Genomic DNA, 20,223 nt, shown 5'->3' on the forward strand with positions numbered 1-20,223 from the left:
GGCTCCCCTGCATCGGCAGGCGGACCCTCAACCACTGCGCCACCAGGGAAGCCCTCTTTCTTTTTTAATATAGTATTGCATTCATTTTCAGATGTGACTCAAAGTTCTCCCACCTAGGTACACAGTGGGGATCTTCTACAGAAGTCCTTCGTCTCTAGATTAAAACAAATATGTGGGTCCCTGTGTCTATCCAGGAGCTGAATTGACACCACGAAGGGAGCATGGGTGATGGGGTGAATAGCCAGCATTAAGAACCTTTTTGCGGGCAACGAGGTCTAGCATTTGCCACAGATCGGAGTGTGAAATCTGTGAACACTTCCATCCATCTTCACAAATGTGGGAGAGAAACTCTGAAACGTGTTTTGCTAGATGGAAAACGGAATTAATTTGGCAGTTAGCAATTTGGTGGTGGAGGGGAGCGGGGAGCCTGCATCTCAGAGTTCCTGGACCAGATTGCATTCGCTTGAAGGAAACATACATTTGATGAAATAAATAGGCCAGTTTTGTTGTTTTTTTTTAAACTTAGCCTCTGATACTAAATTTATGGGCTTAAATAGCTCGGATTTTTTTTTTTATTCATATGAATCAGTGTTGCCTTTTTAAAGTGGACTTTTCAGAAGATTGCTTTTTATCTTTTTATGCAGGCTCCCTCAGATTTAGTAGTTTGCTCATTTAAATGTGAATAATAAAAAAAAAAAAAAAAAAAGAAAAGGAGGGGGTGGTTTCAGGCCTTGTGTTTCCGAGCCAAGTAAGTACTGCGCCTGCTTTCAGGCTCTGCTGCCTGCTCTGCCTTACTGCTCCATTATCCCGCAACCAGACAAAGCAGACAACAAGCCTCGGTTTTTCATCATGTTTTCATTTCATCATGCTTTGTACTTCATGAAGTTTTGTGGGGTTTTTTCCCCAATTTTCTGGGCCTCTGTATTATGAAGGAGAAATGAAATTATGGTAACATTTACTTTATCTCTGTTCGCGGATGAGCATAGCCACTCTGTAGAAATGAACACAGAAAGTAGAGAAAGGTGGGGAGAAGGAGGGGACAGGCACTGAAAACCAGGACAGCCTGCCATCTGTGTAAATCACTCTAGAAATCCATCATTACTCAGAATGGAGAAAGTTAGTCTTCGAGTTTGACTTCCACCGGGTGAACCAGAAAAAAAAAAAAAAAAAAAGCAACTGTAACTAAAAGGCAAAACCCTCTGTTTTGTCGTGATTCTCAGATCTTCCACCTCCCTCCACAAGAGAACGACCTCCCGGGTGTAAGACCGTGTTTGTCGGGGGATTACCAGAAAACGCCACTGAGGAAATCATCCAAGAAGTCTTTGAGCAGTGCGGTGACATCACGGCGATTCGGAAAAGCAAGAAGAATTTTTGTCACATTCGCTTTGCAGAGGAGTTCATGGTTGATAAAGCCATTTACCTTTCTGGTACTTTGCATCACATAAGGGGGTTTTCTCAGCGCTTTGTGACATTTTGTTATGTTAATATGAGCGTATTCCCTTTTGCCTTAATGCACAATAAAAGTCCTCACAGTTTGGGGCTGGAGAAGGAGGAATTCTGCCCTTTCCTTAGGCTGCCAGAAGCTCCCTGTTAAGTCTGTGAACGCACCTCCCTGCTGCAGACACGGTGTCCCACCATCCAGGCTTTAGGAACTCCATCGAGTTTCTAATTAATGTTCTCAAGTGCTTCTTAGATGAGAAGCAATATTATGAATACTGAGGACCATTATTATTATTGGATGTAATTCTCTGGGGGAATAAAGTCCTCTCTCAGCATAATTTCAGTTTTTCAGAAGTGGTTCACTTTCTAGACACCAGGGCACCAAATCAAGATGAGTGCCTTGCAGAAAGTGGTCCTCTGGGCCTGAGGAGGAGGCCCAGCATCACCGCCCATGTGCTAGTGTATTTAGCCTGGCTAAGCCCGCCCCACCATCTCTGCTTCTCTGGTGCCATTTATAAGGGAAATTTTTACAGAGGTTGAAATTCAGCCTCCTGCTGCCTTCCACCCTCTGGGTGTTGGAGCAAATGTATGGAGCCTGTCAGCAAGCCCTTTGCCAAATCTAAGCATCGCAGAGCTGGTATTGAAATGTAGCTTTGGAAGGATGTCTTTTTAGATTTAACCCACTGCCATTCCCTCTCTGTCTCCATCTGTACATTTCAGCCTGTCACTCTGCATGTCACTTCCCTCTTCCAGAGGCAAAGCTAGTGGGGAAAAGTGGGAAAAGAAGAGGGGAAAAAAATCTGAACATTACTACCAGGTTTACTCCACTCTGCAGTCAGCCCCTATTACCATAAAGTTGTCTTGCAAACCCCAGAAGCCTTGGGGTTATTCCAGCACTGCAGAGACTTTCCTGAGCTAGATAGTGACCTGGAGAACTTTAAAACCCTTATTCCAATAAAACCTGACAGTGGAAAAGAAAACCTGAAAGTATTCCAGAATGGAGGTGGACGATAAAACATTGAATAAAAATACAACACTCCTATCTCTCACAAAGTCTTGAGCTACAGCATCAGAGTAATCTCTTAGACACCTGGGGATTCTGTTGAGTGTATGGCACTGGCTTTCACATGTCTCGGGCAAGATAACCTCTCTCTGAGCCTCTCTTTTCTCTTCTGCAAAATCGAGATAGTAATAGTGCTACCTCATCGGATTGTTATGAGGATTGAATCAAAATAAGGGATATTAAGCGCCAAGCAGGGCACGTGCGACATGGGAACCATTCAGTAAGTGGTTGTTTTTAACACAGATATCCTGATGATGATAGAGAAGGAATCCTGCCCTGGGAATTTGGGTTCTAATCACAGCTCCACCAATACAACTATGACTTTACCCCCCACCTGATTAACTGAAAGGGCTACAGTAAATCAAAGGTGCTTTTCAACACTGACATAACACAATGTTTAGACCCAATCAGAAAACTCATAGTACATTGCCAGAGATGAACAGTTCCAAATTTAGGCACATGAAAGTTTCAGATTTATGTCTTGATGCTATATTTTTTCAAGCTCTGACCCGGGCCCCTGCCTGACTTCCCCTTGGCATCAGAAGGAGCCCACAGCAAAGGCCTCACCTCCAGCCTACCTGCCTGAGTACACAGGGGCCTCCCAGTTCTGCCTGGGCTGCCCTGGCAAGGTTGCAGCATGGTCCTGGGAAGATCTGAAAGGCTGACTGGGAGGGGCAGGAAGGAAGGAAGGAAGGCTGCCACTTCTATGTAAGAGCTCCCGCAAGCCCTAGCCCAGCTGGATGGCCTGTCTAATTTTAGGACCACAATCACATTTGAAGGCCAAGCTAATTTTAGACTCAGCCTCATCACGGGCTCTTTTAAGGCCTTAATGATGGTGTTTTGGTGAAAGAGAGGGTGATTTTTGGAACCAGAAATGTCTGAAAAGTGATGCTCTGGACATGACCAGGAAAGTTGCTTGGCTAGTTGGGGCAGCTGGCCAGTCTCACGCCATTCTGCCTGCTCAGCTGTTATGTATATATCACCATGGCCTGCTGATTTGTTAAGTTTCCACAGCCCACAACCAAAATATACTCTGCTTTAGCATTAATTCTGCCCCTCTGTGATCAGATGTTTGCTTTTTTTTTTCTTTTTGCTTGTGAACACTTTTAAAAATTTATTTATTTTCTAACATCTTTATTGGAGTATAATTGCTTTACAATGGTGTGCTAGTTTCTGCTGTATCACAAAGTGAATCAGCTATACGTGTACATACATCCCCAAATCCCCTCCCTCTTGAGATGTTTGCGTTTTTGATAGGTATTGTTATGTCTTCCCAGTTTTAGAGAGATAATACCTTTTCAACCTGGGAGTGAGAAGGTCATAACAGGAATCAGACTTGAGATCTGTTTCACATTTGTAACTTTTCAAAGGTGTGAAGTACCCTACTGGGGAGAAGCCAGCCTCTCCTGGGATTTTTCAGCTGAGTTTCAACCCCAGATGCTAAAATAAGCCATTGAAATCTACCACAAGATCCTGAGCATCAGTGCAGTGCAGCCTAGCATTTCACAGTGGTGTCTCATTTGCAAAGTCCCTGCACAGCAAAAGTGCTTATTTTGCTCTCTCTTCTGGCAGCCCCTGACAGCAGGGATCCTGCTGGGACCTGAATCTATGTTTTTAAAAATCTGAGTACCCCAAATTGAAGAGCAACCTCAAAGACAAACCTCCTTCCCTTGAAGTTAGGCTGGAGGTCTGGTTTCTGTTCTGTTTGTGTTGATTTCTCAGATCAAGTTTCTGCTTATAATCTTTATAAGTTGTGTAGCTCACAGTAAATCCCCCAAAGACTTCCAGGCCCATTTTTTGGTCTAGCTCTGGGCTCTCACACGGGCTCCTGTGGCCTTCAAAGATTGCATGGACAATTTGTGCAGTGCTGCGTGCCAGATGAGGTGCTGGAGGGCTGTAAGGGAGGCCGCGGTGAGGCCTCTTGATTGAAGGTAAAATATTCTCCTGCGTGCCCCAGAGGATAAGTGGAAATAAAACAGTATTGCAAGATTGCCTTGGTAATTGTGGCTTTTGCAGCTGCCGAGAGAGAATGGAGCAAGCAGCATTTTCTAGGAGAATGAAGCAATAGCCTGTGAGTGAGGTGTCACGGAATTTACTTTGTAGATCTTTTTAAATATCATAGATAACGTTTATTAACTCGCACTCCACCTCTTTCTAAAATATAAAAGTAAGAGGGCTTAGCAACAGAGTTACAGTCAATTGAAAATATAAAATTGAGGCCATAAAAAGTGGAGGGGGAAAAAAGCTACATGCCCAATATTTTTCTGATCTTCCTGGAAGCCAGAAGGAAGAAGGAGTTAGGATAAGTGGCCGGGTTCTTGAGATCATCCTCTTGGCAACATTGGCTTGAAGACACCTCCCGGTGGAGCGTTTATCCCCAAATCTGTCATAGGCGTACCTTGGGTCGTGCTTCTGGATGGCCTCGGAGAAGGATAACAGCTTTTCCCACCTCCTATGGGAAGGATGTCCTTTGTAAGGGAAAAAGAAATCAGTGAGAGCTCCCCTGGCGCGCCTTGAGGGCCGGGCCCTGACTGTGACAGTCGTGCGTGACAGTGTTGTGACAGTGTGATGTGACCCGCCTTCCCACTGGTTTCAGGTTACCGGATGCGCTTAGGGTCTAGCACGGACAAAAAGGACTCAGGCCGGCTGCACGTGGACTTCGCCCAGGCCCGGGACGACTTCTACGAGTGGGAGTGCAAGCAGAGGATGCGCGCCCGCGAGGAAAGGCACCGGCGCAAGCTGGAGGAGGACCGGCTGCGGCCACCCTCGCCGCCGCCCATCATGCACTACTCGGAGCACGAGGCCGCGCTCTTGGCCGAGAAACTGAAAGGTAGGAGCTGCGCGCTTTTGCTTCCTCCGCCTCCCCGCCGGCCATCGCCCGCCGCCAGGGAAGCAGCGGGATCCCCGGGCGCCGGGCCCAGGGGTTTCTCCTGTCCCTTTGCGTGCTGAGTTCATGGCACCGGGGTCACCCGGGCTTCCTCCCGCTGCCTGGACAGAGCCGTGCCCCTGCCCAGCCCTCTCCCCTGCCTTCTCCCTGAATGTGTGTATATATCAACCAAACTCAAGCAGAGCAAGGCAGAAGAGCCCTCCGCACTAGCCCCGTAGCAGGCCACCATCTGACTTCCTACCCCTGTTGAATGAACCAGTGCCTCCTCCTGCAGGCGGGCAGGTCCCGGGGCTCCTCCAGGTCTGTAGTTTGCACCTCTGATGGGCTCTTAACTAAAGCCCCCCCACCCCCACCCCACAAGGCTCATCAGCAGCCGTGCTGGGGCCCGTGCAAAACAGAAGAGAAATGTAGAATAGGGTCCCTGTCTTTAGAGATGGACGGGAAGGGACCCTCCTAACGTCTATGATAGAATTAGAACTAGAAGTGAGCATGTGACATTTCTTTATTCTGTGCTCCTCTCCCGGGTTTGAGGCCCTGGGGGATAAAGACAGAGAGATGGAGGCTTTAGTACCTGCCACAGTGAACTACAGATGACTGGGGAGAGGCCAGATTTGGAAGTTAGGATGACATGTGTGTCAGTTCGGTTCCATTATCGAGCAAAGTTGTTTGACTCCAGCAACATGGGTGCACTTTACAGGCAAGTGATGGTCACACCCTCCTCAGTCTATTGGGCGTGTCAGGTTTCGATGAAAAAAAAAAGCTCATGGTCGCTGGCCACGCTGACCTGTAATGCGAAGCCAGTGACATGACTGTCAACCAGCATATGAGCAACATGCTTTGGGAGCTCACAGACAAGTGTGAGTGGTGTTGGTGACAGTGACAAGAAAGTCTTCACAGAGGAGGCAGAGCTTGAACCTTGCAGGACAAACAAGATTTGTTTCCCCAGGAGAAGAAAGGGCCTGAAGACATTCTTATCAGAGGCCGGAGCTCAAGGAGTAAAGACACAAGGAGGCAGAGGGGAATTGGGCACAGGCGGAGAAAGGCAAGTGGCCTCCTCGGTGGGGGGGAACAGAGCAAAGGTGAAGCGGGGAAAGCAGCCTGGGGCCAGATGGTGAAGCCCCGAGGGCTGCCACCGGATTTGGGTTTTATTCCATAAACAATGGAGAAGTCATTGGGAGAGCAGAGACGCGATTGATCCTTGGAGTGTCTTATTAGAGCATAGCTGGCAGTGTTTAAAGTGGATTGGATGTTTTCACTAAAGGGAATATGAAAAGCTGCCTGAGACCTATTTTAGGAAGATAGGAAGTTGACATTCTATTTCTTTAAAAAAGCATTTAAAAAAAAAAAAAAAAAAAAAAGACTTCTGCTTCTAGCCCTCATCCCCTGCTCCAGCCTTGGGAACCCCTAATCAGATACAGTTGCCACTGAAACTGTTGACTTGGGAAAAAAAAAAAAAAAAAAAGAACACCTCACATTGTTAAGAGCTGTGAGTTGAGTTTATTCAGTGTCTTATTGTGGACTCTAGCTCAGGAGACCGCCTCTCAGAGAGCTCTGAGGAAGTTTTCCAAAGAGGTAAAGGAGGAAGTCAATATATATGTGATTTTGGTGAAGGGGGTGCCTGCACCCAAGCACACATCTTAGGAGAAGGATGCTGCTAGTCACAAGGAACAGATATCTTAGTTAATGGCCTTAGTACTTTTCTAAGTATGGGAAGATGCAAGCATTTGGGTTCATAAAAGTTTCTCCTGAAAATATCTACCCATGTGGAAGCCTGTTCTGCCAGTTTCCCCAGAGCACAGAGTGCCGCATTCCTTTTCTCTGCCCTGAATTCCTTTCAGGGTGTGTTGAAGGTCAGCCACTGCAGTGACTAATGACCTGATCCTTGTAGAACCTTCTTTAGTTGACGTAACCATGGAGCACCTCTTACTGATGCCCTTGGCACATGCTCTGCTACTCCGAGAAGGCGTGTCTTACCATCATAGGCTGTGGCTCTCCCTTTAATAAAAAGCATGTAAAATGCATATGCAGACGTCCTCTCACTTTTCCATTCAGACTAGACTCCATAAGGAGTGGGCAGAATGAGATAGAGCAACATTCTCAAGCAGGAATGTTGATTTTGGAACAAATAATGTTTTCTTTAATATCCAGTACACTGTGTAGTATCACCTAATGAGCTCCATCAGCTAAACTGTATTTGATCGTGTCCACACCTAGAAGTGACAAAAACTAGCACCTTGGTGCTGGGACCCCATGGGGGAGTTTCAGGAAAGTTTGGCATCTACGTTAGGTTCTTTTTAAGAAACCAGCACAGAAGTGTCTTTGCGTGTAAGAGGTCCACAGCATTGCCTTTCCTGTTGAAGGATAGCAGATTGGGAAGTCAGTTTGGTAAAGTCATTTGCAAACCTTGCCATTTCAAAACTGTATATTTATATAGATGAGTATAATTTGAAGAATTTAGAAGCCGTACCTTTGCCAAGTACTGTGTGATCCCTTGAGGAGAGAACAGATTGGAAATTTTAATAGATGGTAGTTACAGTAAAATGAGCTAGCTGGGGCGACATCTTAGGCAACAGTCAGGTAATATCAAGCTTGACAATTACAACCCAAGCACAGAGTTTGGAATATAAACAGCATTTAATTGCTTAGGAAATTGGCTGCCTCTGAGAGGAAATCCGCTCCACGCTCCTGATAACGCTGCAAAGCCAGGCAGCCAGGAGCCAAGGAAACTGTTTCCCTGAAGATGATTTCCTTGATGTGGTGATGTAAAACACCATCAAGACCTCAGGTAAAAAAAGGCCTGGATCAGAAAGGAAATGGAAATACCATCTGAAAATACCTAATTGGATTTGATTTTTTTTTCCTCCCCTGAGAAATCTTGCTATCTCGGGTTTATTACAAGCATTTTTTCCCCCCATTTTCACCATACTCGTTTATCCTTACAATTTTCTTGTGGAAAATCAGCTCTATCCAGCAAAATCTGTACTGGCCAAGTCTTTATTATAACCGACAAGGCCCTCCATATCCTGCCCAGTGGTAAAACGATGCATACAGTAGATGCTCAGTAAATTAATTCCTGTCTCCCTTTCTTAGCTGTTTGGAGCTATGAGTGTGTTGCATTTCTGGCCAGCAGTGCTGCCAGGCATGGTGGGAAGTGTAGGGCAGTGTGATGCGCCCTCGGCCATCATTCGCTCACTCCGCAAGTATTCGCTGAGCTCTTTGCCATATCCCTGACTCTGTGATGCCAGGGAGGCAGCACACAAAGCCCCTGCCTCACAGAGTTAAGGTGTAGTTTAGGTTTCTTGAGTGACAGAGGCAATTACAAAGCTCTTCCCACTATTATGCGTGGGAAGTGCAGCGCGCTAGCCCGGGAGTGGTAGGCAACCCAGCCCGGCAGAGGTGGGGTGAGAGAGGGGTGACCTTCTGGGACCCGGTAGCCCGGATCCAGTGGTCCCTGGGTCTTCTGAAGTCAGAGGAGACATTGAGTTGTAGTGGTGTAGCGTCTGAGGCACTGAGCACCCACTGTCTGTTATGGTTAATACAAATTCTAAAAAAATTAGCGGGCACCCTGCTGATTAAATAGACATTTTTCTGAGACAGTTCAACTTAATGAAGACTGACTGGGAAGTAACTGCTCACAGATCCAAAGTTTATAGCACGGCTTTGAGAAAGTGAGAAAGAAGCTCAATACCACCATAATTACACTTCATTGGAAACAGTAGCATCAGGCAGATGAGATAATGAATTTCTCTTTGTCCAACACAGACCATCCACCCCTGGAGGAGCCCCGTGTTTGGACTGTGGAAGGGAGAGATTGACTAGACAGTGAGGAAAGATGATCTCCCGATTCACTGGGGATTTCTCCTGGCAAGAGCATTTAAAAGTTCTTGTGTACTTTTGCCCCCTTTGGAAAGCGTCACATAATCTTTCATTATGTGATGAATGAAGAGTTTCTCTCTGAATCGGGTGAAGTTTTGACAAAGCTTTGCAAGCATTGTCCTTGGGATTCCCTGATATGTCATCCAGGATACAGTCTTCCTGCGATCAGCATTTGTAATTTCTGAGGACTAGTCTCTGATGTGCATACAGAATGGCCCCCGATCAGCCTGCCAGAGGGAGAAACCGCGGAAGTGGTTGCCAGCATCTTGCTGAGATGGTTGTCAATATTTATGGTTCTGAGAAACTAAAAAAATCAATAATGCTCTGAGCCAAGTCGAAGCTCCATTAGCTAGAAGCCAGGCTTCCTTCTCAGGGCTAAGGAAATATGAAGCATGGGAACCTGTTTGAGAATCACGTCCTTGGGCGTAACTGACCTTCACAAGGCGAGATAGACCATTTCATCTAAAAACATTTCACCTGGTCCAAAAGCAGGAACAATCAATGCATGTTTATGTTGTCCCCGCTGAATTTTCTCATCTTCACAGGTACTAAATTGTTGGAGAGATTGTGTATGTGTGTGTGTGTCTCTGTGTGTGTAAGTGAACTTGTAGGTATGTCGAGGGTAGAGGGGGAAGTATTAACATTTGTGTAACCTTTCACGCTATCTGTGATTTGAAGGATAGGTAATGTACCACCCCTCTTGATGGTTAACTGAGCAGCCAGAGAATGGAGATTTGTTTAGGGATGTCTAAGTTTTAGGTACACATAGTGAAATTTTGGGAATGTTGTAGTAGCAGTGCCATCTGGAATGTCCATTCTGCTTGAATCAGTATGTGACTGTATACTATAAGTTATTTCCACCTATCATAGAAGCCAGAAATCAGGGACAGCTGTATACACATACCATTCATTCTCTGTATGTGTGTGTGTGTGTGTGTGTGTGTGTGTGTGTACATGTCTATCCCCATTTCTCTGGAAAGAAAAGTGTTGTAGGATGTCTTCCTTTTTTCCCTCATTCTCGAGACATTTTGTTCAAACATGGAATCTCCCTTCCTGTCATTCCTTTCTAGACCCACCAGAAATCAGGCTACTCCAACCCACTTCAGTTTTCATTTTCAGGGCTCATGGCCTGGCTCTTGTCACACTTATTGTTCTGAAATTCAGGGCCAGATCTCCCTGTGCACCCAAAGAGGGAGAAGAAATACAAAATGAGCCTGTATCAGTGATTTTACTTAACTCACTAATTAATGAGAGAATGAGTAAGATGTTAAAACTGGTTCAAAAGAGAGTTTGCTCTGTAAAGACTTATATTTTCTTCTGGACAAAAATTCATTTACATTGTTACAGAGAAGAATTATTTGCATTGTTATGCGTTTTCACAATTTATGTTCTGTCCCTAAAGAGTTGTAAAACAGCGTAGTCAATAACAATTAGAGATTCACATCCCTGTAAAATCAGATAATCCCAGAGTGGGGTGGAGAGGATCCTCTAGCCCAGCATTCCATCGAAAGGATCTGCAGTCTCTGTGCCCATTTCCAAGACTTTGACTTTTTTTTCACATTTTTTTCTGGGATGAAGATGACTGACGTTTAAGCAGCTCTTCTTTACATGGGGGTGGAGGGTTTGGGGACAGGGATTCACAAAGCTCCTGAGAATCACATCAGAGCCTTTCAGTCTTTGCCACTCTCTCAGATGCCACTTTCCATTTCAGGTTTTCATTATCTTTTAACTTAGGTGAGCTCCTCACCAGTTTCCCTGGCTTTGATTGAGTTATTTCTTCTAGTGCTTCTCCAGTTTCAATGTGCATATGAAACGCTTGGACTAGGATGCCGATTCTGAGTCAGGAGGCCTGAGTAGGGTGAGGCTACGTTTTTGATAAGCCCCTAAATGAGGCTCATGCTTGTGGTCTTTGACTAGCAAAGATGTGTCCCATATGCAATTTTTAGAATGCCTCCTACTACATGCCCCGTGCTCAGTTAACGTGGAAAAGAGGGATAGGGAGGGAGGTTGAAAAATTCTGATGTGACGAGAAATGAAATAAGATGGGTATGGATTCAGATGGCGATACTGAAGTGTGATAATCATTATAATATTATTTAGTCCTCACAAAGCTGAATACAAAGGTTATTACCTTCCCAGAATTAAAAAGCTAAATATAAAGCTAAATGCAAGGGTTATTACCTTCCAGAATTTAAAAAAAAAAAAAAAAAACTTTCAAAAAGATTTTTAAGTCATTGGATAAGCTGATTAGCTTACTGTGGAAAGCTCTGCTTCTGTGTAATCATCTGACATCTCTCTCAACTTTCATTGCTTATGGTAATAACCTCGGAGGCCTGAAGGATAAAAGGACCAGCCAGCTTAAGTGCCATGAGAACATTTATCCCTGGTAGACGATGTGAAAATACTCTTCAACCTGAAATTAAAATGTTTGTCAACGGGTATTTCCCAACTTCTGACCGCTGGATTTGCTGTAACTTTCCAGCACTAATGCACTGCAAATCCCTTAGAAATAGAGTCTAATGAAAGAAACTACGAAGGGAAAAAGTCAGAGAGAGCAGAAGACTGAAATACGTTTTGGAAGTTTTCTTCTCACGTTGACCCCTCAGAACCGGAGGGCCAGTGGATACATGAACCTACGATTACTGTATAGAGTGACTAATGTTTTCATAGCAGGATATGTAGGGAATTGTGGAAACGTAGCAAAGGGACACCAAATTCATGTTAGCGTTGCAGAAAAGCTTCCTTTATGAAAGGCACTTAGGCTGACTCTTGAGGGAAGCGTAACAGTTAGCTGGGTGGACCAGAAGTTCCGGGGCCCCTAGGATGGGTGCACAGTACATGCAAAAGTAGGGAGACAAGGCCATGGTCCTTAACGAAGAGGAGTGTGACAAAGGAATGGCGAATGGATTGAAGGGGAAACTGCAGATCAAAGGAGGCCATGGAGCAAACAGTTGCGGTAGCCCAGGTGTGACATTGTGAAGAGGCTGATTAGAAAACATTGGGCAATTTTTAATGAGCACATGGTCCATGGTCACCCCATAATATGCCAATTTTCCCAATTCTTTGTGGGGAGAAGGCATGTCTGCACATTCTAGTTTCTGAAGGGCACCCATGTTCCGAGTTGAACCCATGCATGTTCACAGAAAGTATTTGGAATTTTTATAAGTGTGTCTTTGATGTGATTTTTATGAGCCATGTTAATTTCTTTCCGCATGAATAGCTTTAAGAGTGCTGCAATCTAAATCCTGTTTAAATTAGTTTATATTGTTTTCTGTTTTCTCTGTGATCTTTCTCCTGCATCCAGAATTGAATTTTCATTTGGGTATTGAAAATGACCGCTCCCAACACCCTCCTGTAGCCATTCAGGGGGAGCTGCTGACTTAGTCTTCATTTAATATAAAGTCACGTCTTACATGGCAACAGATATCGACTAGACTTAACCAGTCGTACGTTAGCTAATGTTTTCACAGTTAATTTGAACGTCAGTACATCAGTCATCCACCAGCCCGCCTCAGAAAGTTCAGAAAAGAGGATGAAATTGGGAGTTTTCAAAACTATGTACTAAGCCATATATATATATATGTATGTATAAGATATATACAGTATATAATGTATATTTTTATTTTATTCATATATACTGAGAAAAAGGAATTCTGCCTACTCTTACTTGTTACAGTGTTAGAAAGTCTCTTGCCTACTTACTTTTTCAGCTGTATATTTTCAGTTGCTTAATCCTAAAATTGCTGTCTCTCTTTCTGAAAACTATCGATTAACTCTAATCTGGCGAACTGATGCTTTAGGTCTAGGAGTGATGAACAACAAAATTTGGCTCTTAGGTCATTCAAGGAAACATGCATTTTTAAAATTTAAGTGTGTTCTTCCTGACAGTAAATTACGGTATTTATGAGCTGCGTAACCACAAGCAAGAGAAGAAAAAACTGCGCCCGTACGAGGGTGAAAGAAAGATGGGACCCCGTTGCTTTCTCTCTCTCTCCTTGGAAGCCCCATAACGAAAATATCTAGGATTTTTCTTTGGGTTAAGTAGAGGTGAAAGCCACAGCAAAGGGGAAAAATGGTCCATGAAGTCAGAGTTCTCTTTTCTGTTGTTGTTATTTTTTAAGAGGGGAAAAAAAAAGAGAAAAGATTTCTTATAAGCATTAGGTTGATTTCTGCTGTCTTTTCGGAGGCCCATTCTCCTAACACATATCTGCAGAGAGGCAGAGAGAGGGAGAGAGGCAGAATTTATTCTGACTGTAAGGGTCGCAGTGGGGCTCCCACAAGCATAATGCTGACTTATGGGCCTTTCCACGGGTTGAACGCAGTGTTAAGTTGTGTGATGGATTCTATCTTATACAAGCCGCTGTGGTGCATGAAATAAGAACCCCGTGCAGCTGGAGTTCACTGAGTGTTGAACTCAGACTGAGATTCCAGAGTTAACAAAACTGTGCAAACCAGCTGTGACGCTGAACAAGTGCTCGCTCAGTCGCGGGTCGTTTGAAATTGGCGAGGAAACTTGAGTCTTTCACGTGCAGGCTGCCCTGTGGGCCTTCCCCAGGCCACTTATCTCCTCGGATCAAAGCTTGAGGGCAGAAGGGGCAGGTTTGCCCAGGAGTAAAGCTTTGATCCCCAAGCCCAGACTGGCACCACCCAGGCGGGAGAGGGCCCAGGATGGAGGCCCATCAACAGCAGGATTTCCATCCTGGAGAATCCACGGGCACTGGGTCAAGCTATCCTGCCTTCACTCAGTGCAAGTACCTCCTGGGCAAGAAACAGCCACAGCAGTGAAGTGCCCTGGTCTGAAAGGGGGCCTCTGGGAGAAAAGGTACTAACGGTATTTCCACAGCGCTCTGCAAAATTCACAAAGCACCCCGCAAATGCAGACTTTGTATGGTGTGTAAAATACTAACAGCGATGGTTGATTGTAAAACCTCTGGTGAGTAAAATAAAATAAAATTCCTTTACTAAATATGAATCACCCTCTATGTGTTCATCTAGAGTGTGTATGTATGTGTGTGTATATATGTATGCACACAATATATAATAATATATAAACAATGGAATATACACATACAGTGTACAAGGATGTCTCTGGTGTTCCTCTAGTAGAGGGAACACGGTAGTCACTTAGTATTTGTCAAATACTTGAGAAGCATCTGAATCTTTTAGTCTAATTTTGCTTCTTATTTTTAGAACTCAGATTCTACTTAGTTGACTTGGAAAATGTAAGATTTTTTTTTTTAATTTTTATTGAAGTATAGTTAATTTACAATGTTGTGTTAGTTTCTAGGATATTTCTCTTAAATCACATTTTTTCGGGGGTAAAAAAATACGGATGAAAGGCTCGTCTCCTCAAGTTTGTCTGGAAAATACGCGGTGAGCCTTCATCAATAAGATCAATTAATGTTGTAATAACTGACATACAGCTTCCACTTCCAATTAACTTAATCTCCTTCAAGCTTGCTTCTTCTCCACCTCCAAGTCAGTCGTAAAGCACAGATCTGTTCCGGTAACTATTTGCAAACGGGCAAGTATATTGATTTCTTTGAAATAAACTTTATCACTTATTTGCAGGTAGACCTCCCATCCCCTCCCCCCATCAACACACCCCTCAAACCAAGTTCAAATGGGTTTCCAGTAGCCTTCCAAGGCTAACACTGACCACCCCGGAACAGGTCCTCTTTTGTTGAAAACAAGGAAATATTCTAGTTTTCAGCCTTATCAGATATGTTCTATTAAACCTAAAGTGAAATTAGTTTTGAATTGCAGTAGAATAAGAATTGACCTATTCCTACTACCACCTTGGGAACAATATCTCACATCACAACCACTTTTAAAAGTAATTTAATCTGTCATCCACATCTCGACAGTAACTCAGCAGATTCTAAGTCAGAAAACTAGTATCACTGTATGCTATTTGTGGTGAAAGAATAAGGACATCAACTGGAGGCCAGATGGGTGAATAACAGTTTTTCGAGCCAGTCTTAAGAAAGAGAAATCTGGGCTTGGTGGAAGAGCGCGGTTGTACCATATTTCAAAGGATGCCCAGAACAGATCTTCTAAAACTGAGCTCATCGAGAGGGTGAACCACCCTTTGTTTCTTGGGTGGTTGTGCAGTGCCGTGGAGTTAGATGAGGGAAGACAAGCTAAGTGAGGATGGAGCCATTAGTCGCAGGAAAGCTCACAAGGTCAAGTTCTGAAAACATATCCATTGGGATGGACCGTGCTTTGCCTTTAGAGAGGAACCAAAGTGAACACCAAAATCTTTCCTGGGCGTGATTTGGACTTGGTGGTTTTGCATTTCCAGACGATAGCAAGTTTTCAGAGGCCATCACAGTGCTGCTCTCCTGGATTGAGCGAGGGGAAGTAAACCGGCGGTCCGCAAACCAGTTCTATTCCATGGTGCAGTCGGCCAACAGCCATGTCCGCCGGCTGATGAACGAGAAAGCCACCCATGAGCAGGAGATGGAAGAGGCCAAGGAGAATTTCAAAAATGCCTTAACCGGGATCCTCACTCAATGTAAGTAAGATTTTGGGGGCCATCTCTCTTGTCACGATGTGGCCTTTTCTTATGTACTCATTTTTTTTTTTTTTTTTTCATTTGGGGGTAAGTAGTCCCATAATTTCCCATCTCACTCCATATCGAATGGCAAAACCTCATAACCGATTTCATGTCCTGTGGCAACTTGGAGGAACACGGACCCCGCCCTGAGAGCTTACTTCTCAAGGTGAGCAGCATTTCTGTAGCTTTTCCGCAGAACACCCGGCCTGGCCCCCAGGGCGGGGCAGACAGATGCTTCGGTGCCTGCTGGACCCACTGCAGTTCACACCGCCCCTGCAGGGTGGCCACCCTTCACCTGCGGGCTCTACACCCCGACCTGCACATCCTCCCCGTGCTGAGAGTAGAAGCAGCCCCTGAATACACTGTCACGCATTGTCCTTGGGCTCTGTTTAGAAAGAAGGTCAGAAAAACTCCTCCTCGGGATCCTTTATTTGAGGTGAGCCGTGGCTGTCAACACAGGCAACTCAGGAGTAGAGATTTTTCTGCAGTATTATTTTTTGTCCTTTTTCCATTTGGAAAGCAAATTGCCCGAACCCCTGGATGCCGGTGATTTTTCACGTCCAGCTCCTAAATTGATGAAAGGGTGTAAACGGGGCTTTCTCATGGAACAATAGTTAGGGAAATTACCCAGGGCTCTATTCGAAACAAAGGACATATATTTTTTTATGGGCACTCTGTGTCTGTAGTTAATGTCACGGTGGCATCATGGCTCACAGCTGCTGATGTGCCCTTGCTTGGTAAAAGCTATTAAATGACACTTGTAACGGTGCCGCGCTCCATTCCACACCAGGTGCGGGACCCCGCGCGGGATGGCAACATATGCAATTTACATATTCATTCTGAGAATAAGTATTATTTTCAATGACATAATGTTCCAAAACGCCCATCACCTCTTTCATCAGTGTAAACCCCAGCCATAATGGATCCGTTAGGATGGAAAGAGAGGAGGGTATGAAAAACCAGAACCTTAACTGTAAATGTGTTTTATATGACTTTGTTGTCAAAAGACCATTTTTGCCACAGTGTAAAATGTCACATAAGGAAACTCCCAAACATACACTCTGATAAGTGACCAAATATCCAGTATGAGACCAACCTGGGACACCCTGTCTTTGTAGAAAAAAAAAAAAAAAAAAAGGAAAAGCGGAACTGCTGTATCTCATAGAGCCCATTGTCAGACCACCTTACCTAGATTCCCTGGTGGCGAGCAGTGACCTTTTACCCGACTGTGTATGCCCAGCGGTTCTGAAGTTGGGGTTACTAGGGCTAGGCTAAAGTCCACTAACACCCAGACCACCTTTTAAAGGAGGGAAGCAGAGAATTGATTAGTAGGTGGGGTAGGGTGGATTGGTAGCAGAGACAAGGGAGAGAGGGAAAGGCCACACCATTCTAATAATACAATTGCTACAAAGTTATGGCAAGAAGCCAACTGCCTGAACAGTAGGATGATCACTGATTACCTTTTGCTCACTAGCATGAGTTTTAAATAAATCCTTATTCCTGTGCGGTTTACAGTCCCACTGGGCAGGGAAGACTCAATCCTTGACTCTCACAAGGAAGATAGGAAGGCAGCCACACATTAGAATAGGGGAGGGATTTTGGTTTTATCTTGGCGATAACTGTTGAAAGAAGCACTTGTTAAAAACAAGCCCCCCATCATGTGGCTGAAAGAATGGGATGTGTCTAATATTATACAGGTAGAAGCCAACCTAAGTGTAAAACCACTGAGAGATAGACAAAGAAGTCCAGCACGTGGGGATACAAACGTCAGTGTTTTACTCCTGATAAAAGCTGAATTGGATAATGGGGTTGAGATCTGCAGCGATGATGGGCTTCCTGATGCTGGACCTGGGGGTTGAGCATCCAGCCACAGGCAGCTCCGAGGACCACAGGCTTCTTCCTTTGGAGCCTGTATCCATATGTACCACATCACACGTGGAGAAGCAGACGGGAGTGAGTACAGGTGACCCTCGAACAACGCACAGGGGTTAGGGGCTTGGACCCTCTGCAGGATGAAAAATCCGAGTATAACTTTACAGTCGGCCCTCCCTGTCCTCAGTTCCATATCCGCAGATTCAACCGAGCATGGATGATGCAGTATTGTAGTATATATAAGTGGACCTGCACAGTTCAAACCTGCGTTGTTCCAGGGCCCACTGTACCCTGTACAGGCAGCCTGGTTCACTTGCTCCCTGAAAGAGAAGAGAATGAAGGGCTAGAGCAGGGCCAGGAATTTTGGGGGAAGATCCCACCTCATGGAAACCACAAAAATGGGGATTACTATCCTAGATAACACTTAGGTTCCTCACCTGTAAAATATCGAAAATTAAATTCTTGCTTTTAACCTTCAAACCTGTCCTTCTTTGGTTTTTTTCCTTCCCATTTTAACAAATTCGCAGACCAGAATCCTGTAAGTAATTTTCACACCCACCATCCCTCACCACCAAAGCCCACATATAGGACAGCAGGAAATCCCATTGTTTCGACATTCAAAATTGACCCACTTTTATTCATTTTCACTGCCACCATTCAAATGCAGGCTGCCTGCACGATGATAAGAGCCTGGTATGTCAGTTAAGTATGGTGTCCACCTGTAAGTAACGGAAAACCCAAGCAAACTTTATCTTAACAAATGGAGCATTTTCTTTTTATACACAGTGAAACCCAGATTTGTTGGCACTGATTCAGTGGTTTAAGGCTGTCAGGCCTGAGGTTTCTGTGATACTATCAATACTAACCTTCTTAGATAGTTGTCTAAGAGGGCTGCTGTTGCTCCTGCCATCACATCTTGTTTTTACAAGCTGGAATCACATAAGAAAAAGGAGAGGAAGAAAGGAAGAGGAATGGGTTGCACCTTTAGAGCAGGAAAGCAAATTTGCCCAAAGATCCCCAGTAGGCTTCAATTTATGTCTTGTTGTGCAGAATTATTACATGTGGCCATGCCGAGCTACAAGGAAAATGGGAAATGTACGTTTTTGACTGGGCCCATTGCTCTCCAGAATAAAACTGGAGTTCTCCGAGTTAGGAAGGAGGGGAGAATGGCTACAGAGAGACATTTTGCAGTTTCTGCCATGTGTAATTCCTCCCTTTCCACCTTTCCTCCAGCTCAATCTATTTTTCACACATTGTCTGACATAATTCAGAGCACGTCTTCCCCACTTAAATCCCTTGAGTAGATTCCCATTGCACTTACAATAACATTCATCCTCCTGAGCCTCAAGCTCTCCGTGCTTGCCTCTTCAACGTCAGCTCTCCCTCACCTCATGAGGCATCATCTCCACGGGCCTTTTTCCTGCTGAGCCCGTCAAAGCTACCTCCCACCTCTGAGCCTTTGCACATCTGTTCCCTCTGTCTGATGTGCTCTTCCCTGTACTCTGCATGCTTCCATCCCTCTCATCCTTTAAGTCTTGGCTGTAAGGCCACCCTTTCAGAGAGGCCTTCCTGATCCATCTTCTCCTAGCAGGCTCACCATTCCTGCATCTCATCAGGTTCCTCAGGGTGCTTATCCAAATGGGTATGACTTAATGAATTCTCTGGTTTTGGTTTATTATAATAAACGTCACAAAGGAAAGGACACGTCTCTCCTAGTCATCGATATATATCAAGTGCCTGGAACATGGAAATATGCAACAAATATTTGGTGGATGAGTGAGTGAATGAATGAGTACATTGGAAGGAAGGCAGGAAGTAAGCCTGAAAGAGTAAGCTCAGAAGTTTCCAGGAACCTCGTAGAACAGTTTGGCATTGGTGTTAGCACTGTCTGTGGATAACAGAGTTTCACCTTGCATGTGTAATCAAACAAGTTGAAGGAAGAGCTCACCAGCTATGCTTTTGTTGGAAACTGCTATATTTTACCAGACACTTGGTAACAGGCTAGAGGATGTTAGGAGAGTTGGCGTAGAAGAATAAACACAAAAGTTCATGTTGACATCTCCCCAGTTGTCACTGTCTGACAACCTGTACCTTCCCCATCTCCCTATTACTGTTTAAGAGAGTCCCCCCTTAACCCTGTAATTTGATTCTGGGAAGTGTTTCAGCAGCCAGCAGATATCAACAGGGATCGTGAAAACCCCAGCTGAACTTGACAGCCCCCAGAGCTGTCCAAGAGGTACATGCCCCAGCCACAGAGGGCCTGAGGGACCTTCGTGTGAATCCTCAATAGCCAGGACCCTTCAGGATGACTTGAAGATGGCAGACACTTTCAGTGTGAGCCTCAGCTGGAGTTAAGCCTGTGAGGTAGAACGGGAACATTGCATAGCTCACTGAGCAATCTCAGAGTTTTCCATTCGTTTTTATGTGCTTTTACAAAGACAACAATTCCCCAGATGGAAAGGGGAACCAAATTCTAAAGTGAAATTCACCATAAAAATATTAGCAGTAACCTGATTAGCCTGGTAG

At 44.7% G+C, this 20,223-nt stretch overlaps 1 protein-coding gene across 19 annotated transcripts in view; it reads left to right on the top strand.

Annotated features, from left to right (window-relative positions):
• ENOX1 (ecto-NOX disulfide-thiol exchanger 1) overlaps window positions 1-20,223 on the top strand; it is a 657,005-nt gene that overhangs the window by 489,957 nt on the left and 146,825 nt on the right. For all 19 annotated transcript variants that reach the window (XM_028497884.2, XM_028497886.2, XM_028497888.2 and 16 more), the window contains 3 exons: window positions 1,221-1,427; window positions 5,100-5,333; window positions 15,571-15,783. In XM_028497884.2, the coding sequence (XP_028353685.1) occupies window positions 1,221-1,427; window positions 5,100-5,333; window positions 15,571-15,783 (654 nt within the window). The remainder of the gene's footprint in view (window positions 1-1,220; window positions 1,428-5,099; window positions 5,334-15,570; window positions 15,784-20,223) is intronic.

The sequence above is a fragment of the Physeter macrocephalus genome, chromosome 13 (assembly GCF_002837175.3).
Source record: "Physeter macrocephalus isolate SW-GA chromosome 13, ASM283717v5, whole genome shotgun sequence".
NCBI lineage: Eukaryota > Metazoa > Chordata > Mammalia > Artiodactyla > Physeteridae > Physeter > Physeter macrocephalus.